Here is a 26033-nt window from a genome sequence, read left to right on the forward strand (position 1 = left end):
ATAGTCAGCAACCATTTGTAATTATTTTTTGCATAAACGTTATATTTTTACAACGTTTTTTTGACGTTTTTGATGTTGTTTTCTGCAATCAACCAACTTTGTTTTGTTTTTGCGCGCGCGTACGTTGCCATGGCAACTGCGCGTTATTTGGTTCGGAAAGTTGCCTATCGTGGAAATAGGGCATGGCGTCAGTCGGTCGCGACGGCCGATGTAGTTGTTGGGCGCGAAGGTATCGAAGTTTGACGCAATCAGTGGTGTTAGCCGCCTCTGGGCACGCGTAGTCGGTTGTAGCAACGCAGTACATCCGAGCTTAAATCCGTCGGTTGCTGACAAAACGGTCGAGTCATCGTTGTGGTAAGTTGGTCTGACGAGCACATGAACAGCGTAAAGGTCACTCATCCGCCCATAGGGCAGCGCACAGGAGCTTTCAGACCTTGATTCCGTGAAAATGCTTACAACAAGCTATCTTGTTTCTCGCTAATGGGATCGTCATACTTTTCTGATCAAGTAGAGACGTTACATGCGTTGTGGCAATTTGCGTTCACAGTTGCGCCGTGGTATTGCTTTATCGAGGCAAAAGCTCGCCCAAAGTGTAGTTCTTGTCTGTGCGTTCGCTTCTGTTGTTAGTCATCGGTGCCTTTTCACGATGCGTCACTGTATGTGTGTACCATTGTGCATACACACTGCGTAGTTTCGGTTGCCGCCATGGTGTAAGGTGGGCGTGATTGGATACGTGCGACGCTGTGCACCGCTGGACATAGTAGCGTCCTCGGTGAAACCCTCGGAAAGACCGCGGGTGAAGAGGCGATTGCATAACGGTACAAGTGTAGCAGCGGCTTCGCAGATAGCGTGGCCGTCCTTCTTCCACTGCTAACTTATTGCATACATAAATGGCGTTGAAAGTAGTTGGCAGAGCGATCAGCTGTTTCTCGTGTCCCCCGGCGTACTGCGCAAGCAGTGTTTGAACAGCTGCGCAGAAGCAAATGCTGGCCTCTCTCCTTCTACTCCATACTTCAGTTGAAGCAATGCATCCACATTTTGACATATACCAATAGGTTGTGGATTGTTGCTGTAAAAGCCCAGGTAGCACCCTCACCTATCAACAAGAAATGCAATGTGAACTAGACAATCCAACCACAAACAGCTGAGAAGCTTCTAGCTAGGGGAATTCGCTCAATATTAACGGAGGGTAATTTCACTTCGAAGGCGCAAGGGCTGGATCCGTTAAAAGTTTTAATCAACCGTACTTGTATTTCCTCTCCAGAAGTTAATATGTTGGTGTTTTTGTGCTTTCACCTCAGATTTCTTGTTCTGTTTTCATTCATAGCTAACAGTACGTGCTGTAATGGAAAGCTCTGGATTAATTTTTTTTTTATCTGAGGTGTTTTAACATGTACCAAAAGCTCAACACATGAGCACTTTTGCATTTCACTTCCATCTGAATGCTGCCACTGTGGCGGGTGCACATACTGATGTGCACAAGCATGCACTTCAATGCTGACGTACTATGCTGACTGAGCTAAGGACCCAAGCAGCCCCATTATAGCAGATACTCAGTCAACCCTCACACCTTCTAGTGCTTTCCAAAGGCACCCCGCCTCCCCTCGGGCTCAGCAGTCGAAAACTAAAGCCACCACGGCGGGCCTGAACGGTTAGGAAAAGGGTTAAGAAGGATGCACACGTTCCTGACAGAACCTTAACGCTCTGTTTAGACGTTCATTTTCAGTTCTGTGGCTTGTCTTTGGGTGTTTGCTTGAGAGGGTGGATGCACTCTGCAGGTGACAGCATGGTGCGTGTGGCTGTCATTGGGTGCGGGGGTCTAGGCGTCAATGTTGCGGGCGAGTTGGCAGCACAAGGACACGAGGTGCGGGTGCACGATGCGCTGCCCGAGGCACTGGACCGAGTGGCACCACGACTGGCCGAGGACCGTAAGGCACTGCGAGAGTGCGGCCTCCTGCGACAGCCAGGATTTTTGGGCAGCGTCTTCTGCCTCAGCCGCCTCGAAGAAGCACTCAGGGTCAGCCACGTTTTGCCATTCTTTGGAACAAGTACGGTAGAGTGTGGGCAGGTGGCAGTTAAGCTAGCACAGCAAATCACAACTTAAGGCACAAAGGACGTGCGACTCTGCTGAAAGACTACAGTGTGTGTCAAGCTTTGACTACCTTGTCATGTGTGTAATTGTTGTGCACATATTGCATTTATGTCCACTGGGGGTGAGAGTTCATTGTTGTGGCCTGCAGCCACAACAGTGAACAAGCCATGCAGCCTAAATGCTTCTCTCAGTTCTATCCATTTCTGCTCGTACAAGTCCTGTCTACTCCGTTACCCTGGATGCCCTTGCCTAATCCGCATCTTGTTCCGACTTCCCTTGCCTGTCCTTTTGTTTCTTAATGCTTGATGGTGCTGCTTTTTGTCCACCATTTGTGCATACAGCACATACGATGTGCAAGCTCCTGGCTTCCTTTCCTTCACTTGAGCTGGAATGTCTCTGTGCTCTGCTCCTGACACTGTTCGCAATTGGTACTTTATCACTTTCCCTGTGGAGGGCTATGGTCGCCGTGAAGCTGCTATAGATATTCTGCAGTACCCTTCCATATGGCTCTTCTACACCCGGGTTCTGCAATGCCTGCATGATGACTGCCGAGTTCTCGACTGAATCCTCTATCATAGACTAACCGTTCTTCTTGCACCCGTGATGCATGGGCAGTTTTAATTTGGCTGCAGTGCTTGTTCTGAATCGATAGCCTGTATACCAGCAGTGAAGCAGCTTATTTCGGTCATAGTATGTAAATGCACGCAGTAGAAGCTGTTAAAAACTATGAAGAGGTTTCAGGGATCATCAAACATTGTGGCCGAAAAACACGAGTGGTTTGTCCGGGCGTCATTGTGATGGTGGTGCTTTGCCGTGCAGGAAGCGGAGTTGGTGCTGGAGTGCATCACCGAGGACCTGGCAGCCAAGGTGTCCCTCATGGAGGTGGCTTCACAGAGCTGCCGGCCCACAGCCATTCTGGCCAGCAGCAGCATGCGCCTGCCTATGGACTCTGTCTTCGAGCGGGCCGCGGGCAAAGAGCGCTGCCTGGGCATGCGTTTCCTCTTTCCTGTCTACGCCATTCCAGAGGTGCGCCCTCTTTGACCTGCTCTCCTAGTGTCTGCTCCAGTTGTATCCATACCGTAAGGTCCATGTTGTCTTATTTATTTACTTTTTTTTTAATTTTTCATGTTGACTTGGTTCATTGTGCTGTCACTCTCTCCGACAGCTATGTGTGTATTGTTGAAGGCAGGCAGATCATTGCTTACCTGCATGCACAGTCTTCTGTAAACATAGTGAGCTGGTCTGCTAATCCATCGTAAATGCAGCATCGATAAAAAACTGTCCCTATATATTCCATCGCAGTGATGAAGTTCATGTTCATCGCATAGGCTGGCACTAGTTACAGCCCTTGCTGGAGCCATTTGTTGGAAACTGGCAGCCAGTCAAGTTGCTGAGTGCAAAACATTGCAGGGCTGTAACCACAGTGAATATGTGACTGCAGTGTCCTCGGAAAGAAGTTCCAGTAAATTTCCGCTCATTGACACTTGCCGGCCATGTGTGAAGAGCACACCATCTCTGTTCTGCAGGTGGAAATCCAGCTGTGCAGGGGCACCTCGATGGCGACCCTGTCGTGGGTGCGGGGCTTCCTGGAACGGATGGGGAAGACTGCCTTCCTTCGTGCCGGCCCCGAGCCCCTGGTGCTTTCGGAACGGGAGCGTGAGGCACGGCGGTCGGCACTTGCCCTGCTGGGACGCACAGCCATGGCGCGACAGCCGCCACCCTTCTCCCCCCCTGACCTGGCCAGCCCCGTGGGTGCCACTGCTTGCTATTTTTTGCCATCGGTGGCCTGCTGTTGCCGAAATACTGGTTGACATTAATATGTCAACCAGTATGATGGCCATAGTCTCAAATAAGCTTGAGTAAGGCTGGTCCGAGAACATACTTGCAGGCTAGTTGGTACATATTTTCCGAATTTCTAGTGCAAAAAGAACATGGACAGGACACAGCACTATTAACAACTCCCTGGGAGTTGTTAGTAGTCCTATGTCCTGTACACATTGTTTCTAGTGACCTCATCTTTTTGCGCTAGAAATTTGGAGTAAGGCTAGTGCTACCACTGGCAACACCGACTCTTTGCAGCTAGTCAAGTCATTTTCGGCTACCGCTATTGCGTGTTTTGTCTTGACTAGGCATATTCTACAATTTGATGTACAAATATCTGTTTATCAGGGTCATCATGCCTAGGATTATTTCTAGCAGTAAAGCATGGACCAGGCGACGACATTTCTTCTCCATAATGTTAGGCAATGACCTTGTTGCTGGGCAGTTTGTTCAATTAAGGCATGGCCACTATTTAAGCACTGGTATTGCATGCAACATGCTAAAGCACGCAGTTACTATTACCAAATGTGTTCTTCTTCAAGCGCTTGCTATATAGGCTGTTTGATAGAACTGCGGGCATCTTTTCTGTGTCTGGCATGGCTCTTGTGCTTAACTGTTCTGTAAGCATTATTAGAGCTCTTATTTAAAGTCATTTAGGTAGTTTGTGGTCAACAGTGACATGCACTGAGCAAGAAGTATAGATGCATTCTTGTTTGTTCTAGACTGCAGCAGGGTTCCCTATATGTAAAGCTGCCTGTTTCAGCTGTCATGTGACCCTGGCCCGGTTAGAACACCAGAAATGTTGGCACTGAAAGATTCCTCATACCTCTGTTAACCCACCAGACTCTGTTCCAAAGGTATCGCTGAAAGCTTTGATAATCAGCAAGCATAACTCTGCCTTGTGATGACCTTGGGCCGGTTTTCGCCGTTGCTTGCAGGACACGCTGTGCAGTGCCCTGACAGCCGAGGTCCTAGAGGCCGGGGGCACGGGCGGTCGGGACAAGGACTGTGTGGTGTGCATGGATGAGGAGCGCAACTGCGTGCTGCACCCATGCCACCACCTGTGCACGTGTGCTGCCTGCGGCCGCATGCTCCTCAAGCGCCAGGATGCCTGCCCCATCTGCCGGCGGCACATCACCTCCATCTTCCGCGTATTCCACTCCTAGGCACTGCACGGCGCCCTGCTCCGGTGTGTGCGCCACGTGCTGGCCCTCGTCTTTTGTTGGAATGCTGGCCGTAGCCTTTTGCAGGAAAGGGTCTTGACCTCTGCTGACCAAGGTAAGCACCTTCTTGATTGGCCATAAAATTGGGCGGTCACATTGTAAGGAAACAAGAGTGGACTGGTTGCTTGGGCATTGCAAAGTAGTGGCAGAGCAACTGGACGAGTTCTTATTGGTCACTGTTTTGGCTGCATTTCGACTTTTTCTTCGGGTGGCAGTGTAGTTTAGCACACATTGTGGACTTAGCCTAAATGCCACAGTGCTGTGCAGCCAGCAGAGCAAACAAATAGCATTCCCAGCCAACGTACCAGCACTAGTGTCACCAGTTTTAAATTGACTAGATGCTTCTTCACTACAAGGTTCACATTTTTGCAACAACCAAGAAGTGTGGCAGCTCAGGAAAAAAATGTGCCTGGCTCTCCAGATCTAGATTCCTGGTTTTTCACGACTGAGCGGAAAGGGTTTTTTCAATCTTCAACGAGGTTGTCTTCAGCTTGTGCCCGTTGCCTTGTGCAGAAACTTTGGCGTTAGCTTTAAAGTAGTATTCATGTGGTGAGGCTAGGTGCTGAAAGGTTCTGAAAGTATTGATAATTAGTGTTTAATGCTGTGCCACCTTTTGGCTGCATGATTGCATTTCTGTGACTGTGTTAGTCATCCTTGGCAGTCACTGTGCCATGCATTATTAGTGCAGTGAAGTTGCTTTCCTTGCCATGGCCGAAACATCCACGGTGACTTTTCCTGTTTTCCAGCAAGAGTAGTTGTTTTACCTTCTGCTCTTGGCTTTCTAAGTCTCAATTTGTGTTTTATACCCCCAACATCTTTGATGCCTTTGAGCACGGCTTATAAAGGAGAGCTTAAAAAGGGCAAGTCGAGAGAAATTTCAAAATTTGAATTGGCTTGCATTGTGCTTCTTGGGCCTCCCTGTCTTAGTTCTGATAAACATTTTCTCAAAGCAATAAGGAAAGCAAATATATAATAAAACAGCAAAAACCAGGAAACCAAAACCGAAACTGGGTCTTGACCAAGATGGTATGATGTAATGCGTGACCAACATATTATGTCGCGGATACCGTCACGAAACCTGTCTTGTGTGAGCTGGTTGGGTAAGCTGGTGACATTACTACTTGTCTGAAATGACCAATAACAAGCTTGAAAGCTTATCTTTCAAAAAACGCAGAGTGAACATGAATGGGCATGCAGCTCATGGCACTACACATGCAAGATTGCCTGTAGAAATTGCCTTGATTGAAGCCAGCAAATGGGAAGAAGTTTAAATTCATTTGCGCTGGAACAAAATGGCACCCAACTACGAATTTCGGCGCGGTACGATCAGAACACTCCGGAGAACATAATGTGGAAGTTTCGGGAAGATGCGTGGAGGTTAAAAACCCATGAGTTGCCATTTATAAAAGTGTTCCCACATTACATGCCCTATTATCAATACCACACCAGCAGGTATGAATAGTGATTATATGGACTGCTTGGCACTTCGTTTGGAAACAAAGAAACAGTGTGCAGAGGGGACAGTTCTTAATTTTGACCTTTTCCGTCACTTTTTTTATCACGCTGCTTGTTTGTTTCCAAAGTTTAGCATCGATAGGTGTGCTTCACCTCAGCAGCAGAAAGCATCGGATAAAAACTTTTGACTGGAAGTGTGCAAATATCATATTTCTGGTTGCGAAGCGAATAGAATAACAAAAGTTGGTCGCGAAGCAAATAGAGTATTTTCAAATAATTTTGAATACCAGTACAGGTTGTTTAAACTACAGTCATTTTTCTGTCGAAGGGCTATGGGGAAAAAAATAGAGATATTGCAAACAAATTTTGTCTTCACCTATTCACTAAGGGGGCCAGATACCTCCTTAGTGGATGAACGTCAGTGGTCAGTTGTTAGAGTGGCAAAATGCAGGGCACTGCTAGTAAAATGCAACAAGAGAGCTCACGAAATGGACACAAGAGCAGCAGCCTGAGCTGCGATGCGAGTGGGATGATCCCTTCCACATTTCCTCGTGGCGCTTGAAGACACAGCGGTGGTTGTTGAATGCCACCCCAAACAAAGTGTTCAAGATGAGTGTTAAAGCCTTCTTAGCCCTCTTGTACTGGTTTTGCCAGACTGCAAGTCCCATAATAAGCACAAACTCTGTCGTGAATCGTGCGAAAACGAAATCTCGCCGTTAGATGCTTCAGCATGCGGGCTGCGCTGTACACTGTGCGATTGTGCGAGATGATGTTTCTGTGGTACGCTTTTTTCTTGTACTCTGTGGCCTAACATACGCAGTTTCTGGATTCTAACGGATGAAAAATGATAACGATCGAAGTGGTCGCCGCTAAACAATCACGGCAGCGCATGCAGGCCATCACTTTGCCCATTCCACTTTCGTCCACAAGCCGGGCCGCCTCCGTGCATGCTGCATCTCTTATCGTTGCGATGTAAAACGCGAAGATCGCTGCCAATCATGTTCACAGCCAGTTGTCAACTGCATCATGGCACACCATGCCGACATGCCGCGTGGTGTAGCACTTCGTTTTCTGACATGCGAGGAGTGCAGCAGTGGCTCTCGACGGCCGTCAGTGCATTGATTTGATGAAAGGCCTAGCATTATCTTGTGACGCGCGCTGGCTTTTACTGCATGCTGGGAATCGGTTCTGTGACGAAATGGCTAGGTAGCTCATGTTGCAGATGCAAGATACTGCTGTTTGGAAACATCACAATGTTTCGCCGCGAGTGCACTGAAAAGGAAAGTTGGAATTTCTGAATTTTCGCGGGATTTGAATAATGTGCGGTGCAAATCGAATAGTAAATACTATTTGCAAATTATTAAAAATTTGGAATATTCCCACACCTCTTTTTACTCAATTCTTAGTCTGACCGCAGACCGGAGATAAATGCCTTGAAATGAATGTGCAAGGTCAGGCTGTTTTCACCTTGAAGGCAATTCTTTGCCAGTTGGCATAAGTCTGAGGCCTGCAAGTCGATGATTACATTTACCCTCTGGAGAAATAGGTGCGTGCAGAATAGATGCACCAAGAAATGGCTGCATGTGCAGTCTGTCTGAACATAGGTCGCGCCCTTGCAAGTAGTACTGTTAACAGAGTGTGAGTGCAGCCATGGAAAGGCTGCCCCTGGCCACCTATGATGATGTGACTACTTACAAAGAGTCATCCCACACCTGTTGAACGTAAGAAGTAGCGTATATTTTATTCTCTCCCAACAGACAACCGACGAACCAAAAAAAATGCACCAAGGCCTTCCTGGCCCACACAAGACGACTCTATGAACAGAACACACAGAGGAGAGTGCCGGTACCCCTCCCTCGGCAGTGGACTCTGCGTGCACGAACACTCTGAAGGGTAGGCGGGGACTACCGCAGGCCGGCTCGGACGAAAGACAGGTGGTGATGCAGTGTAGCCCCCCACACACGAAAGGGATAAGGCAACAAGTCTCTCAGAGTCCACCCCGTGTTCCAGAGGTGTCTCCGAGAACGACACGGTAGTAGAACTTGTTCATCTGCTCCAGGAAGATGAACGTGAGCACAGTGTGTGGACCCAGCCGGGCGTAGTAGGGCGTGAAGCCCTTCCACAGGCTGAAGAAGCCCTCATTGTGGACTACCTTGGTCAGCACATCCTGGAACAGATGGGGTGGCGGATCAACCAGCATCGCAAGCAACTGTGTGCCCCCGAGAAGTGATCTGTGATATGAGCACCAGTGGGCTGGCTTCCCTTTTAAATGTGGCTGCAGTTAGGTTGGTCATCAAAACTGTAAGGTCAGCACAGGTGCAGCAGAGCATGAGGACATTGGGTGCCTCATCTTTGGCACTGTGACATTTTCTAAGTCGCCTCATTTCATCTTCTTTTTTTTTTTTTGTTCAAAAGTTTAAACAAACTAAATGAAAATGCAGTCTGCTCCTCCAAAAACATGTGCAGACAGAATGAGACATGCTCAGGGTAACAACAACTGTGCAAGTCAGTGAAGTACAAGTGAGCATTGCTCATGTTTTCACAGAGTCAAAGACTGTATGTGAAGGAGAAGCGAAACACAGCCGCCCCGCCTTCCACCGAGACAGTGAATAGTAATGGTCATGGCTGTACCAACCCACTCTCAGGTCAGTGTAACTCGGGCATCTCAGATCGCATTGCCCAGCAAGAAAGTGCAATAATTTTTTTCTTGGGACATGTTTCGCCAATGAACAACTACAGCGTAAACCCTGCAGGAATTCCTTTATGCAGCTGGTGTGAAAAGCAAATGAACTCTCCCACCCGAATGCCTTCCTTGCTGCCCTGCAGTCTGTGGTAATGGTGCAGATATACAGTCGAGCCTCATTATAATGAAATAATGGATATAACAAAGCAATGACGATCCCCCTTGAAAGCTCGGTCAGCATGAAAAATAACAAAGCTACGGCTATATTGAAGTAATTGCCCGGCCCCTTCAACTTTGCTATAATGAGGGCTGAGGAAATTTGGAATCGCACATGTGATCGCCAAATTGTGTAACTGCAGTCACACAAGCTGCCTCTTGACACTGACTAGATCAATGACACGTCCGTGCGTGTGGCGCGCACACGCAAGCAGTGTGCATTTCTGTGGCCTTTTCACAAGTGCGGCTTTGGATGTGCGTGAAGCGCCTGCAGTATTGCAACACATCTCCTGATGGCTGGGCTTGCATGTGTTTCCACTGCTAAGATGCACGTTGCAGTTTCCGGAGCTGTCGCAGGTGCTAGCTAATGCACAACTCGGCACTGATACAATAGCTAGTACCAAATGCGCTGCAGAATGTGGCTGTTTTCGGACATTGTCAAACTGAAACTGTGCAGATTGGAAATGCACACACATGCATGCAGCCTGCTACACTGCATGCAACAGGTTGCAGGCGTCTTTCGACATTTAGATAGCACAGCTACGGCAATCCAAAAAAGGTCATGGTGATGTTTAGGGGTACAATACCTGTCCCTGCCCCACTGTGCAGAACTGTCGTTGGCGTGCAGCAGGGATGAATTACTACATGCGAATGATAACTGCCGGTGCATTGCAGGTGCCTGTTTTGCAAGGACTTTTACGTTTACAATATAAGTGTCTTTCACATTCCTACTATATCATTCTTGCTCTTTCACGTCTGGAGATTGTTTTTTTGGGAGCGGTGAATGGAATTGACGAAGGTGCAGCTGCATCAATGCCAAGGTGTGCCTGCTGTGATAGCATGCAGGTGCTTGGCTTGAACCTGATGGCTCAGTCTGAAACCTAACAGCCGCGTTTGATTACTGGTAAGGAATGCATTTTTGTTCCAGTGCACTGTGTACAAATAGAAGTGGCTCAGATTTATCCGGAACTGCTTGGCATAGCATCTCCTTTGCACAAAGCCCCATGCGTGGCCACTTTTCTTTGTTGTCATATAAAAGCACCATAACTGAAATGTTCAGTGACAAGTGCTTCAGACTTTGTTTGCGCCATTATGTACAAGTGTATACAGCTCATTTTATACTGTTTCCCATCAGGATAATTTCATGGCATCAGGTTACTTGATTTAGATTCATGTTTAACTATCTAATTAAATATTAAAGAGGACCTCAAAGTGGTTTTAGCTTCGCAAATGATTTGATATCTTGCAACTGCAGAAGGCCAATCCTAGCCTTCTAGTGCTGAGTGCACAAGTCTGTCTCAAGACAAGAACTTGTCGCTGTACTCTCAGAAATGGTCACGCCAGCCTGAGATGGTCTGCAACACTACAAGAGTTTGTTTCTTGGTTTCTTATTTCTTAGTAAAGTTAACAAGGGTTAAAAACTAAGCACTCCAAGCAGAGGAAAATCTTGTGTAGCCGCAGATACTACTGCATGCCTTTATAGCCTGGTGGCTGCATTCATGGAAATACTGCTTGGTTCCTTCTTTACACTCTTGAGCAAGAGATTCCAAAGGCACTGAAGGGCTGTTTCAGTCAACGGCCATTTCCTGGTAAGACGACCAAAGCGAACGCAATATATTCCTGCCTCTGTTGCTCAGTGCTGTGTCCAGCTCCTGTGAAAATAGCCTCTATTGCACTAATGTTGAACTGTGACTGATTCTTACTGTTGTTTTATATATGTATGTTGGTGTATTTGTATGCCTGTGCCTTTCACAGTGGCAGGCTGTGTTCGTGCTGCATTGTTTACTTTTAACTGTTGCAAGTGCGAGCTTATTGTCTTTCTGGCACTTTTTAGAAGGTGAATGTGGACAGTTTGTTAATGTTGTCTCCGTTTAGAGACACTGAAATAGTGTGCCAGTGAAATCTTGTGCACTGCCGCTAAATGTTTTGCAATGTCAATACACACCTGCACAGAAGCTGGAGCAAGTGCTCATTTTACAGGAGTAACTGTTGCTGGACGTCGACATAACCAAAGAAAATGATTTAAGTGTCTGAGCTTGGGCTGTGAAAGCCCACAATATTGACCTCACGTGCAAGCCTGCATATGTCTGCCCTACAAGTCTCCCCCGCCCCCAAGAGCATCAACCATGTTCCATTTCGTTCAGTTCACTAATGTCTTCAATCTCAGTGATAGCTCTGATAATTCAGGATGCACGTTTTCGTTTCTCTTACTATTTCTCACCTGCAAGCAGGTGCGCAACATGAGATTTTCATCAGCAGATTGTCATTTCTGGTTGCCGCCTATCACAGTGAAGTTTTTCCTCTCGTGGAACAGCAACCCTCAGGGATTTGTCATAATAGGGGTGCAACATACTGTTCCGTCGCAAGACCACTCTATAGAATCGGACCAACTCAAGAGCCCTCTCCACACTGGACATGTTGAATCTCAAACCCTTCACTGAAATGGTCCAATGCAGTAGCCCACATGGTCTACTGCTGACTCTCAATGTTCTGGTTTTGTTCAAATTACGGGTAGTACATTTCATATTGATGGGACGAAAGCTTCAATTCAAACAGACCAGAACTAACAACCGCGTCTACTCTACTAAATCATATCTGACTTGAAATGCGCTGGTTAAAGCAGCTTCACACCACACCCATCTTTTTACAACAAATGTGTGAGTATCTGTTTCCAATGCCAAAGAATGCCAGGGGGGAAAAAATCAGTTTCTATCATGGCTAGCAACTGAGTGTGTTCAATTACTCTAGAACCAAAGCATGCTATGCTAACAACACTGCTGATAGGGCATACTGTTTTTTATTTCACTGGGAAACTTTCTTGTGGCTGTGTGGTCGAACGGTTACTACTTTCATGCACTTGGTGTTCACTGTGACTTTTACTAGCACACTGTATGTGCACTGTGCCATATTATTGCTGCTATTAAACTGTTGTTGGCAATACTGCTCAGTAATGCTTCATTTGCGTGAAAGTTCAGTTATACGTACAAATGTACGTTACAGCTAAGTTGACAAAGGTTGGGATCTCAGCAGTGATAGGTACCAGAATGAGCATGCATCAAAATGGCAAAATGTAATCTCCATTAAAGATCAGCCTGGCTAAATGCCAGATGAAGCATAGTACGTTTAGGCCTATCTGGACAGTGCAACATGCACAGAGCCATAGTAATTGTTCGGATGTGCATGTAAACTTGTCCTCTCTACTTTGAGCTTTGCATTTCGACAAGTATCCTCAAGCAATTAGCCTAGCAATGTGAACTGTGGAATCGCAGCAGCTTTGAATAAAGCGCTCCTCATCAAAACCTTGGCGGGTTAGGAGTGCAGTTAAGCGCCCTGCATCTGTGAGGCATTCAAACACCACTAAGCTGCAAAGCACGAAGCACCTTAAAACGTAGGTTTGCTATCAGCTGCAGATTAACTAACAGGTCAGTAAGTATAATTCAGTTCTGCATGCATTCACCACTACTCGTTACTAAAACAGTTTTGAATGCCTCTGGCCTTGCAGGTGTGAAAAATAAGTTGTCTAGTAGCAGAATTCGCTTCTTGATTCTTCGAACATTTGTGCTTTACAGATGTATGTACACATGTTACCATTCCACGACTGTTTTATGTCTTGATTGCCTAGCCTGCTAGGCACTCTTACGTACAATGTTTGCCAAGCTAGTGTCAGCTGACTATGTGCCCACTGCTCTGGATTCAACATGCTTATTCACATAGAATTCAAGTAAGTCATTTTCACTCATCGAAAGGCAGCATTAAGAGGGAGTTTTACTTAAAGTCTGATTCCGGTTTTCCCACCACTAAGTTACAGAATGCAAAAATGCTGCCCTTAGGAATGCTTTTGATGGGCAAAACCAGCTTAAAACGGACATAACACGAGCTGCAGCGGACAGGATGGTGCTGCAGTTACGCCTAACTTTATTGTGAGACGATTCTTCTCCTGTGTTGTGTTCTTTTTACACTGGTTTCACCCATTCAATGTATTTTATCAACTCATCCAGCAAGCCATGATTTAGGCATGCCGATGCTTTGGTTTGGGTGAAACCTCTTAAATTTAGAATAACAGGATGAAATATTATTACTGAAAGAAACAGAATTTTGAAGCTTGGTTCCAATATTTCATGACAAATAAGCAAGAATGCAGAGCTCCAAAATTGTGAAATTTCCCCTATGCAATTGCGTAGCTAAAAAAAGAAACGCTTTAGTTGCACATGTTATAGCAATTAAAGCAGAAGAAATTGGTGTTTAAACTATACGTGCAAAACCAACTTCACTCGCTAGAGTTCCGCAAATATCTTGTCCATAAAATGGCAGCGGAAAGCAGAGCCAAATTTTAAGGCATTCATTTTGTCTGCTTCAGGTACCAAACGGGTGAAGTTTGGTAAATTTTGATTACAATATTTGCTACAGAGCTAGAAAGCTGTACAAATGAAATTTCTAGATATTCAAACCTTGTGGTTTTCGGCAGTCTTTTATGAAAATTGATGGGGACCAAGTTCAAAATTCTGTTACCATTTACGACAGATTCTTGCTAAATCAGTCTAGTGGCTGCTGAAAAAAAGCATTTCTCGGTGCTGAAGCGCAGTACTGAAAATCTCGGCAGACACAAATTTGGCCAAAAGCAGTTGAATGGCACAGAAAAGGGAACACTCACAATGGCACCCCTGTACTCCGGTTTGCCATCAATAGTCTTCATGTTCTGGATCCTGAAATGGAAATAAGCATGACATCAGTGTTACTGCACAAGCACACTTTGAGGAGCAGTGACAAGGCTCTGAGTGCTACCGCTTTTTTTTCATTACCTGTGGAACTTCAATGCTTTGCAGGAAATAGACTCCAGGAAAGTAAAATTGATTCTCTGATTATGTGGATTACACCAGTGGGCATAAGCTAACACAGTATACCATGTGGCATGCTAAGCTTTTTTCTGTTCCCAGAAGCACACACATTCAGTTAAAGGTCTTCCTTTAATGCCTTATGTACACACTCATCTGCGAAACACACTGGTAATACCTCACAGGCTTTGCTAAAGGGACGCTGAGCATACTTCATAAAAGTTGATTCCGTGACTCTCACTGGCGTTCTTTATCTTTGTATGGCCACAGAAGATGCATTACTGCTAAGAAAGTTAAATTTTAACATTTTTCCCAGGACTCGATTAAAACTCGCGATGTCAAAACCAGAAAGGGCTTCGTGATTGCAGTTTGGAGGCGAATGGCGACGTATCCTAGCCTCGGGGGTGTGTGGCAAAAAAAAACTGCCATGTGGCACTGCAGTTTGTTTGCAAAAAACAAATGGTGGTGGCGACACCTCTTTCATTTTGTAGCGATAGCTACATTACAGTAGCATTTCGAGCCTTCAGCGTGGCGGCGCCGCCACGCTGTCATGTGGTTGGTCACGTGGTGCAGAGCAGCTGCCGGCGAAACCGAGCTGCCACAGCTGTGCGCATGCGCCATGTTAAGTGGGGCGAAGATGAAGAAGGAACACCGAGAGAAACGAAGCGGCGAAAGACTGACTTTGCAATTCAACTGAGCAAGTTCCACTCGGCCAGATGTAGCTATTGCGTCATTTCAGGTTTAACTAGAGCTAAAGCACCTCCAATTTTTTTTTTTTACCTTCTCTAGCTCATAAAAAGCCCAGTTTTCAGTGAGCGTGATGTCATTCGAATGTGGCAGCTAATTTATACAGGATAATTGCATTGCAACATTAAAGGTGCATTTGAGATAAGGTAAATGAGCCAAGTCTTTTAAATGAGCAAAATATGAGAGACAAGCGAAGAACTACAGATCTTGCCAGCATTGACTGTTAGGATTTAGTTCAAAAGGGAGCTTCACAAGCAGACTGCTTCCCGAGTGCAGGTGCAGTCAGCAAAAAAAAGAGAAAGAAAACAAATGGGCACAGAAAGTGGCACACCTGGTCTTTGCGATGTCCACGGGCATGGAGGCTGCCGTGGTGATGAGACCGCTGATCATGCTGGCTGCAAAGTGGCACATGATGTTGTCCCGGAAGTACCCTGCACCAGGGGCAAACGTGCACCAGAGATGATGAGACAGTGCCGTCTGCCTTTCTTCGTACTGGTGAGCTGACGGCAACTAATCCTACCAGAACACAATCCATGTACCCAACTCAAAGCATAAGGTACTCGCACAGCTGTCTCTAACAAGGGGGCAAAATGAGTTGTGACTCCTCCCTACTATGCATCCAAGCAGCCCACGGAATTTCTACTTGCTGCCGAAGCATTGTGAAACACTGCTCTGAAGAGGCTTTACAGTGTGATGACGTAGCTCTGAAGCATCGGGTCACACACTGCAGTCATGTTTTTCCAATGTGCAAAAATCTTGTTTCAATAAGTACAGTACAAGTTCACCCACAGAGGGACTACAGAGGTCTTGCTCCCTGTAGCACTGATATATCTAGCACTTCCCATGATACTATACAATAAAGGCCTCTTTGCGTGCGAGGGCCCAAAAGGCAGTGCCATAGATATACAAAATGCACCTAAGGTCACAGCAACACAGTTCTGCTATAGTTTACTCTATACGTCTTCTGGAGGCAAGTTTCCCCAAAAAGCATAATTATATGCTATATGTAGCCAGGGCAGATACACAGAATAACTACTAATGGTAAGCTGCAATAACTGAAAGCAAATTCAATAAATGCACGTCACATATTTCCCTTCAACATAGCTAAATTTTAAAAGAGACCAGCACAACAAAAAAGCTCGAAGCCAACATCACTCATGCCACTGCACTTAACGGTGACTCTGAGACGTGACACGTGTCTACTAACATGCCAATGGCGTCACTAATGTACAGGTCCATGCTTATGCTGAAACAGAAAAGAATGCCACCTGCCTTTAATTAACAGTTTTGCTGGAACTACAGGGTAACTGAACTGCAGCTGAAAACAAGCAGCACAGTGACTTCTATGGTACACAGGTCACAGAAAAGGACAGAGGTGATAGGATTCAACCAAACCCTGGCTTTACAGTAAAACACATCTGGCTTCTGTTGGCAAGTAGCTTGTTGCATTCAATGGCAAAACATAACTGTGAAGTCCAGCGCGGTGATGCAGCACAAGTACCACCATGCAGGCAGCTCACCTGAGTTCAGCAGCAGCTGCTTGGCTTGAGAATACGAGGCCAGTTGGGCAGCATTGACAACCATGGCTCGACCAATGGTTGGCACACAGCCCTGCAATGGGAGGGAGAGGAAATGCAAGGCATGGAATCAATGGACCTGCCTCAAGTGTGACCTCCATGCACGAAGTCCTTGTTAGCACAGTCGGGTGCACTGCAGACCTCAATGCATGCAGCTTTTCACTGGCCAACTATCCACTGGAAAGGGGTTTTTTTTTCCCCCCCTTTTTTTGTTGTTTACTATAAACGGCTGAATAACTAGCAGCACCTCCCAGTGCTGTACGTACCCTCCACAGCGTGAGCACTCCTTCCTCCTTCGTCATCCGAATGAGTGCATCGAACACATTCTTGTAGTTTCTGCGCTCCGCCGGTGGTAACCTGTGGGTTGAAAATGGCAAGCACAGTAGCTGTCGTACCTCTTGCTGCACTTTGTACTTCTGGGCCAAAGCTGGATGATTTCACTGGACACTTTGAATCAGTCTTATTTTACACTCTGAGCAACCTGTTTTCGTTGTTTGGTTGCATGTTTTGGTAACATTCTTTCATAAAAGAGCATGGTCACTGGCCAGCGTCGCAAATTTGCCACTTCCACGCCGGGCACTCATTACTACACAGTACACAGGGAACATATTCTCAGCAGACAGCACATCTGGTCAAAAATGTTTAGTGTCACGGCGAGCAAGCTGTGTGAAGGGGGGGGGAATAAGCGACTTCCAGCCAGCACCCAACAATTCCTCTAGTCCCATTTTCTGGAAAATTTTGTAGCGAAAACAGGAAGCCATTTGTTCGTGGCCTTCAGTGTGGTCTTTCACACAGCTCTGACTAGCTTCACAAAATGGACCAAGCTAATTGCTGCTAACTAGCGACATTTCGGTCTCTATCATTTTAGTGCCACTAATAAATGCTCATATTGGCGTTTGAATCAGCAAAAAATGGAAGCAGTGATTTTTTACTTTTCCTTCATACTTCGATCAGTAAAAGGTTAATGGTTAGATATAAACATCAATAGGGCTACAGATCTCCTCTAAAATCTCATGACTGTAAATAATTAAATATTACTTGAGTGACTCTTCACTAGACATTCTTCTATGAAATCAGCTGCTAGTGCAAACCTTGTAAGCCTGGTTATGCTTGAACATAACTTGTTTTGCAATCTTTCCAGCATTGCCAGAGGAAAGTGAACAAGATATTGAACTTCATTTTCTGCTGCCACTTCATTTTTGCTATTAGGTTCCAAAAGTGGGCGCAAAACAGCATTCAGGCAGCAAAACGGGAGTGTTACAGTTCTGCCCCATCACTGTACCTGTTACTGTAGGCAGTATCATTGTTTGGCAAGATGTTACCAACTGTGGTTGGTAGCATCTTAAGCTCACATAAGCACATCACAACATCATAAGCACGCATCTTGAGGTGCAGTTGCCATGAGAAAAAAAATGGAGCGGCCCGCAGACAAGCAAAGGACATGGCCTGCAGATACGCAAAGGGTGCTGCAGTTTAAAAACAAAGCCACCGAGCCTGTATGCACTCTTGACACGAACAAAGTTTGAAACTTAAAAGCTGATAGAGACTACGCTTTACACATACCTTCCATCAGCAGTCATACGGATGAGAGAGATCTCGGCGGGTGTGCCGCAGAAGGCCCCTACAGCACCGGCCACCATGCCGATGGATGCCTTCATCAGGAAGCCAGGGGGCTTGCCATCAGAACTGTAATCACGATGTGGAGAGGCAATGCATGTGCTCACTGAAAGAGCCAACCACTGCACTGAAAGAGCCAACCACTGCTACAGGTGCCCAGAGAAAAGTGAAAATCACCTTATTTAGAATAACCTCCGCTAATCATTCTACTTTCAGCATGATAAGTCTCAGGTGCTAAACATCTTCACACAAGCAACCCATAAAGCACAACTGGCCCCTGTTTTATGAGGTAGGTGTGCTCGCTGGCAGAAATGACTAAGCAGAAAGTTACAAGAACAAGAAGCCCAAACAATTATTCAGTAGCACCACCTGCATGTCCCGTGTTACAGCCCAATTTTAAAACACACTATGCACCAGCTGCAGGTTCTCTCTCTCTGCAATATGAGCAAAAAAAAAAACACAAATAATGCTCACAAGCACTCTGCTGAATGCAGTCAGCACATTGAGACAAAGAATTAGTCTGTATATATGAACAAACAAGGCTGCTTGCTTACTTGGTTCATGTGGCTGCAAGAGGAAGTGCAAAAACACAGTTAATTTTTCAGCAGGCCAATAAAAAAACATAACCTTGTTAACGATGAAAAATGTGAAATATAATCACTACACTGTTATCTCAGCTGTTTAGTAAGAGCCTTTACAGTAACTATGGATGTAGCAAAGTGAAGCTGTCATGTCATTCGGTGCAAAACTATTGTTTTTCTTCTGTGGTTAACCTTTATACAATGAGAACACAAACAAGGTTCAGAAATAAGCAATACCAGTTGTTCTAAACCATTAGCAAACAAGTATTGTAGGCTTGCTTCACCACTGTGAGAAATCATGATGTTCGAATTCTAACTAGGAGCTTCAGCTGCTGGAATGCACTGAAATACAGGTTATTTGCTAGAAATCTTTTATAACAAACATAGCACAAATCATGCCAACATTAATGACAAAATAAAACAGTGCCCCAAAACACAACCATGCTGAAGAAGGCATAGCAAGAAAGCATAGCTGAAAAACCGTTTTTCATAACGAAGAATAAAACTACCCCGGGCAGACTGAATAGTGCTTCTCACATGTGACTGATGACTATTTCCAGCTAAGAAGTTAGTGATGCAGTGAATAATGCGCGATTCTAATGTTCTCGTTTACTGCAGTCTGTGCAGAACACAATTACGCTTACATTCATCAGAACAGGCGTGCAAAAAATCACTGTATCATTGCATGGCAAAATACATACCTGAAGGTTTCAAACAGCGATGTGTACACCCCCATACGAACAGTGGTGTAGGACGCCTGGCGTAACAGACCAGCTGACAGCCTGCAAACACATTTATTGCGAAAGTTTGCAATAATGCTCTCTTATATTTCCCCCCTAGCAAAATTGGACAAGCCAGCCTCGTCGTAAGCCGACTGTCACAGCTGGCTCATGACAAGTCCAGCTTGTCATGTGTTTTCTGACATTCTGTGTCTCGTTTAAGGCGGGTAGGACTCATCCAAGTCATTTTTTGGTTTGCCTACAGATGTCAGAACGGGTACTAAATGACCATTTTCGTACCAAAAAAAGTGTCCGTTAGTGGATTAAGTCAGCACGAGGACAACAGCTGTGTGCACAATTGACATCTCAGTAAGGCTCTAACAGTAGGAATGAAAAGAGAAGTTCTTTTTCTTTTATAGCATTTTTAGCACATACTTTCAGAGGCTATGCAGCTGGGATTACCAACTAGTGAGCCAAGCAAGACTGCAAAATCCATGAGATGTTAGACAGCCTAGCATTCTGTTGCACAACTTGATCAGCTTCTGTTTTGCCCTTCAAGTTGCTGATTCATACTGATTGTGCGCCTCCTAGATTACAAGAACAGGCGTTATCACTGCCCACAAGTGAATCGGGCCTGCCTAGCTGTGCCAGCACATCTGCTCCTTATCTCCAGCTTTTACTTATTTTTTTTGCCGCCAGATTGCGCAATGGCGTGTCTGGATAAACAGTCTGGGCTCCTACACGTGCCCCCTTTGGAGTGTCTCGCCAACAAGCTGTGGTGAGGAGGCACAGACTGACGCAGATAAGACATGCTCAAATGAAGGCAGAGGTACGAGATACTAACAAGGGCAGGCTCAGGGCCTTGTACAAATTGATTTCCAGCCTGACTGATACAAACACACCAGGGGCGGGCCTCGCTCTGCCTCTGTGGCCATTTCTTTGGATGAGTGCAAAAGGAAACCTCCAGTGAAATATTAACTGCGGCTTTAGAATCAGTTTATTATAATGTTTTTCCATGCACACACAGTTAGCAAAGTTAGCCACGATGAACACAAGATGTAAACACGATGACAGAAATGACTGGAAACCATTGCTGTCTTCTCACAAGGCCGATACAACTGTCTACAAAATGCATATACTGATTTAAAGAATAAGGAAAAAGAAAAAGGTACCTGCTGCAGTGGTACTCACTGCCTTAAAATGAACATATGCCTGTACACAACACGAATGTGCATATTGCACTTTGAATGTCTGACACAAAATGGCCAGACCAAAATTATGATGCATTGCTTTCAGCAACCGGATGCCTAACTTGAGGACTGATGTGCCGTTTCTGAATACTCACATATGCTGAAAGTACATTGCACGAGCCAAAAAACTGTTCATTAGCATGCAGCAAAACTCAGGCAGGCATATGTAGAACCCATAAGAATGCAGATTGTGTTTTGCAGCATGTAACCATGAATAAGTGTGAGCTATTTATTTTTCTTTAGGTTTTTGCACAGACAGGAAAAAAAACAATGCAAATGAATTCCGTGCCAAGTTGGATGAGCCACCTCTGCAACAAATGTGAAAAACTGGTGTGTGCAATGTCATGCTTAGAGTCACTCAAAAATGGCCACAAAATGTCGTGTTTCAGAACAATACTGCATACTGTAAAATAATCCTAGTAAAAGAAAATTTCGCCAACTGCACAATGCTCAGTGCGTGCAGGGTTCTTGCCATCTAGTTTTGCGCCTGCTATCTGAGAATCTCCTTTCCAGCTGGACCTCCTCGAGCGCCTCACAGTTAAGGCTAATAGAAAGACAGAAGAATAAAACGGCACGCACAAAAAAAAAAACAAGGACAAATACCACAAGCGCTGAAAGTTTTCACAAGCGCTTGGTCGTATCTGTCTCTCTTCCTTTGTCCATGTTTTTATCTGCATGCTACTCTGTTCATCCTGAAAGACCCAGGAAACCCATTTCGATGAAAGACAGAAATAGTTTTCTTTTTTCTCGTGCTACAACTTGTACAAACTGAACACTGTAGAGAGAAAGAGTGAGCAATTGTGTGTAGTGGCTGCCTATTTTATGACCAGCTGCCAAGGCGTCCTCAGTTCAGATTTACTCGCAACGGCGCAAGTTGAGAAACTATGCCCGGCACTGCCCCCATTTCTTTAGTATCGGGAAACTGCACTACATTGGCAAGGAAACCCAACCAGCTGGGAGCAGATTATATCCTGGCTTAATAAGAGAGAGCGTTTACACAGATTGCTGATCTTTTGTTCATGACCAAAATTACTGCAGGAACACACTTTTTCTTCAATTTACTGGGTACCTCAACTACATTCTTCTATGAGGTGTTGTGGAGTAGGAATGATTACAGCAGAAGAACCATGAAACACAAAAATAAATACAAAACAACTACAGGATGACGAGTGCAAAACAACAAAAACAACATATTTAAGTTATTCACAAAGTTATATTGCACATTGATGCTGATCTGAACGTGACTCATAAAAACATTTGGGTCACAAAAAAAGAAAGAAGCCTTCAGGCAGCCTTTCCAGTCACATATGCAGGGAGGGATAAAGGTTAAAGACCTGTGCACGGCAGTGGGATTCAGAGCGTTCTGCTACGACCTTTTTTTTTTACTGGCCAATGTACAGTCCCGACCATAATATTATGCACCACACTTTGGTGATTAAATTCTTCTCAAGCCTTATCTCGCCAAAATACAGCAGTACTTTATGTACATATTAGCACATGCCACTGGTGTGCTCGCATATGAATCCAGTAAACCATTATATCCTCAGTACGGAACGCACTAGAAGTTTTCAAACGCCAAAGTGCACTCCCTAATATTTTGGCCACGTCTGTCTCCTCGTGCACTACATGGCTTGTGGGCAATAACCATAAAAATGTGCAATATGACTTTTGGGGGATTTTGACAGCACAGTATCTGTTTCTATGTTCCTTTTAATGTGGTGGCTTTGGCGTCACTGTGGTATGACTTACTAGCAAAGCGGGAATAAGCGCATTGGCTAGTTGAAATATAAGCTCTGTCATAAGTGTATACAGTTTGCGTATGTATTCGCAGCACAAGACTGTGGGCTGCTGAATCTCCAAAGTATGTCAATCACTGCAGATCCTGAGCAGGCTCTCTGCTCAGGGTGCATGACAATCAGGATTTTTCATGGATATATATGACATCCCACTACCTTCTGGAAAAGACAAAAGGGTTACCAATCAAGTTTTGACATAACACTTCTATTCAGTAAAAACTAAAACACATTGTTAATACTACATTAAAGGCAACCCAACCTACATTACATCTTTTGCTTAAACATGGAACCCTGGCTTAGTAAATAAGCTTCACCATTTAAGTCTTCACTTTTCAGCCACGCGCATTGTTCTACAGCGTCCTATCTTTTTTTTTTTTTTTTCCTTGAGGGGCTGCGGGGATACTGCTATGGGCGCAAATGACTGCAAAAAGCTGTCTTACCCGGCGTACATTCCTCGGATCCCTTCCTTCTGGATGACACTGCGGATGGCATGCAGGCTTGTTTTGTGCTCTTTGGACTTGCCACCCTCGCCTGCAGTCAACACAGTGACAACAACAGTCAACAAATCGCCACGTCACACTCATTTCTTTAGCGCATGCAAAGCTGTAGTGCGCGCACTAACATAGTTTTGCATTTCTGATACCAATGCAAAGTTACTTGAGCACGTGGAACAAGAACTATTGTAGAGACTCCTTGATGGTGCCAGTGTCAGATGCTGACCTAGGAATGTCACTTTGATCTAGGAGCAGTCACCAAGCCTTGTGCATGCAGCCTATCAACTATGGCACTCAGTTGTCAAGTCCATCAAAACAAGGGTTTATGTTGAAGGTGTCAAGGATATGTCTGCTGATAGTGTGTGTTCTCACTAACTTTTTCTATTTCGATAAGAGGTCACATGCCTCATGTCCACAAGTGTGTTGGCCAATGTCTAGGGAACGGGACTTATCAGCTGGAGGCATAACACCGACACTTGGCACACCGAAGTTCTGTTGCTGTTCAGTACACGGCGACATTCGTGCGTTCAATGCCCTCCTCAAATGTGATTTTCTCAACACTTGGGAGAGTGTGGATTTTCTCCTGCTAACTGCTATGTACTCTGTGTGTGAGCAATATGCAACAGCAGGCCCTTTACAACCGAAACGACACAAAAAGACAGCTTTGTCAGCATGCAAAAATTAGCACGCACCGGAGTTTCTCTGGAGATGAAATGTATACCTTGGGACTAGTTGGATACTCCTTGTGTTCTTTTTTCAGAGCAACCAGACCAGGGAAAAGAATAAGTTCCTTCATTTCGTCCTGCATGTAGTGGCACTGCCACACTACCTGTCTAATATGCTCATGTCTGCACCATCTGAATTTGTGATAAACTCAGAGACTACCGCGAAGCATTGGTCATGCATAGCCTGCTGCATTTGCAAGCGGATGCCCTACGTTCCTACATGTGAAAAGCTGTCGGTGTATACTTGCCACTCAACTGCATGCGGTTCTTGATCAGGTCCAGTGGCTGCACAAACAGTGTGGCTGCCATCCTGCATAGATCGAGCCACAGTCAATGCGCTGGCACTGCTTGGGGGAAGATGCATGTGACAATCATGGTCACAATAGCATGGGGCAGACTTCGGCAACCAAACTCTTCTCACTCGTTACATAGCGAAAATTAGTGGCACTTAACTGCATAACTGTGCCTGTGCAAAAATGCAAGAAACCTTCATATTTTCTCCGTATAATACAGAGTGCCGTCTTGCCGCAGCCGTGTATGTCGAACTGCATGGTGTGTTCTGAAAGCAGCTGCATTTGACAATACGCTGGTGAAGTTTGCTCACTGAGCTAGCTAATGTTCCTCTCTGCGTCCAATTGGATTTCTTCAGTTGCTAATAAGAGTTCAGAGAGGCATTATATACATAAGCTAAGTGTGCACAATCCATAACACACTGCACATGATTTTTTGTTAAACCATGTATTTTGGAAGCAATATCTTGCACTTCTTACGCTTATCTATTGCGGGTATAATTTTTTGTTTGACACATCTATAACCGGGATGGAGTGCATGTTTTATATGCTGTTTTATTGGTTTTGGTCTGCTCAAAACATCTTTGCATGCTCAAGCAATGACAGAATAGAGATGTACTGTTTGGACAAGTTTATATCTATTGTGGCTATAATGGCCACTGGATCGGGAACAGATACGTTGTACGTGTGGGTATGCTTACACGTATATGTTCGCTAGAAAAATATTAGCTCACAATTAATGCTGTAAAACAAATTAAAGTATCACATTATATGCAGCTGTGATATAACTAGCATATATAGCTAGGTGATCAACCAGACGCAGAAAATTTATCTCAGAATTCTGCTCCGGAGCCCCCACATGTGGTGTCCCATTCGCGCAGTGGAGAGATTGTGCGCGTTCGGCTTCACATCTACAGAGTATCGTGCCTGTATGCCCCTTCAAATCCAAGACACTTAGCAGCCACGCATGTATACGTACTAGGTACACACGCTATCTGAGCGTAATTAGCAAGCACAGCGCAATTTACGCGGAAATATGCATATACATTTTAGCGCGAATCAGAAAGCCCTTCATACACGCGACCGACCGTGGGTACTCAGCGGGCATACCAACAGTACTACGCCCGCAAGTTGGTGAGACATGTTCACTGCGTGCATCAAAATCCCATCAAGTGTCAGTCGGTACAGTGGCACTTTGGGCTAGTAGTTTTGACACAGCGAAGAGATGCAGGTGTTTCTCAATGCGCCCCGTCTCTTTACCTGTCTCTCCCGCGCTGTATCTCTTCGCTATGTCAATTCGATGTCAAGCGCGGGTTCAACGGTCGGAGCGTGTATACGTGTAGTAATACGCGCGTGTGTCCGTTACATCAATAATTCCGTGCGTTCCCGATTTAAGCGTAGCACTTTCTCTTAAAAATGTGTTCAGCCTGAGAACATCCGACACATCTGCACCGCTCTGAAAGCGCCGGGGGCCGATAATACCGGGAAGTGTCGGCTTACAGGCCACAGGCCGACCGGCCGGCTGTCCAGTGGACGCGAGGCGCTAGCGGGCTGTCTCGCCAATGTCGACATTTTCGGGACTTACCCGGCAGAACCACCGAATAGAAACCGCACGGGTTTCGGTATTGTCTTCGAGGGGGCTGTCTGCGCTGACATGGTTCCGCTGGTGGCCGTGCAAGTGCCAAATTATAGTGCGCCCCTGACCGCTGAAGGTCGCCGATTGCGGACGACGCCCGCAAACCGAAAACAACAATAAAGTCGCCCGATAATGATGCTGATAGCGGCAAGATGAGCGAGCACAGTTTGTTGATTTTTACAAAAAAAAAGTTTAGAAATAGTGTTTATGAAATAATTGCAAGCTTAATGAAATGTTCAAATGTTTCCACGTATTCCTGCAGGATATTTGTGTGTCGCA

The 26033-nt window shown here is 45.4% G+C and overlaps 2 protein-coding genes across 2 annotated transcripts; one reads left to right on the plus strand and one right to left on the minus strand.

Annotated features, from left to right (window-relative positions):
* Positions 1-149: 149 nt before the first annotated feature.
* On the plus strand, positions 150-12433 carry LOC144121614 (putative 3-hydroxybutyryl-CoA dehydrogenase). Its single transcript, XM_077654920.1, has 6 exons — positions 150-354; positions 1779-2017; positions 2912-3118; positions 3619-3840; positions 4852-5191; positions 8349-12433. Exons 2-5 carry the CDS (start codon positions 1787-1789, stop codon positions 5077-5079), a joined length of 888 nt encoding a protein of 295 aa, XP_077511046.1. The 5' UTR covers positions 150-354; positions 1779-1786; the 3' UTR covers positions 5080-5191; positions 8349-12433.
* On the minus strand, positions 8307-25875 carry LOC144121613 (mitochondrial 2-oxoglutarate/malate carrier protein-like). Its single transcript, XM_077654919.1, has 10 exons — positions 25704-25875; positions 24077-24138; positions 23050-23140; positions 19546-19626; positions 18210-18332; positions 16913-17003; positions 16590-16680; positions 15401-15500; positions 14142-14193; positions 8307-8758 (listed from the first exon to the last, which is right to left on the minus strand). Exons 1-10 carry the CDS (start codon positions 25772-25774, stop codon positions 8579-8581), a joined length of 942 nt encoding a protein of 313 aa, XP_077511045.1. The 5' UTR covers positions 25775-25875; the 3' UTR covers positions 8307-8578.
* Positions 25876-26033: the final 158 nt, after the last annotated feature.

Source organism: Amblyomma americanum, chromosome 2 (genome assembly GCF_052857255.1).
Source record: "Amblyomma americanum isolate KBUSLIRL-KWMA chromosome 2, ASM5285725v1, whole genome shotgun sequence".
In the NCBI taxonomy this organism is placed as follows: domain Eukaryota; kingdom Metazoa; phylum Arthropoda; class Arachnida; order Ixodida; family Ixodidae; genus Amblyomma; species Amblyomma americanum.

Bases quoted from the DNA above. Each gene is read 5' to 3' on its own strand.
- LOC144121614 (XM_077654920.1), top strand. From the start codon at position 1,787: ATGGTGCGTGTGGCTGTCATTGGGTGCGGGGGTCTAGGCGTCAATGTT. The intron at 2,018-2,911 runs GTCAGCCACGTT...TTTGCCGTGCAG, and splicing joins GCCTCGAAGAAGCACTCAGG to GAAGCGGAGTTGGTGCTGGA. The intron at 3,119-3,618 runs GTGCGCCCTCTT...TCTGTTCTGCAG, and splicing joins CTGTCTACGCCATTCCAGAG to GTGGAAATCCAGCTGTGCAG.
- LOC144121613 (XM_077654919.1), bottom strand. From the start codon at position 25,774: ATGTCAGCGCAGACAGCCCCCTCGAAGACAATACCGAAACCCGTGCGG. The intron at 19,627-23,049 runs GTAAGACAGCTT...ATGTGTTTGCAG, and splicing joins ATCCGAGGAATGTACGCCGG to GCTGTCAGCTGGTCTGTTAC. The intron at 16,681-16,912 runs GTACGTACAGCA...CTCCCATTGCAG, and splicing joins GAGTGCTCACGCTGTGGAGG to GGCTGTGTGCCAACCATTGG.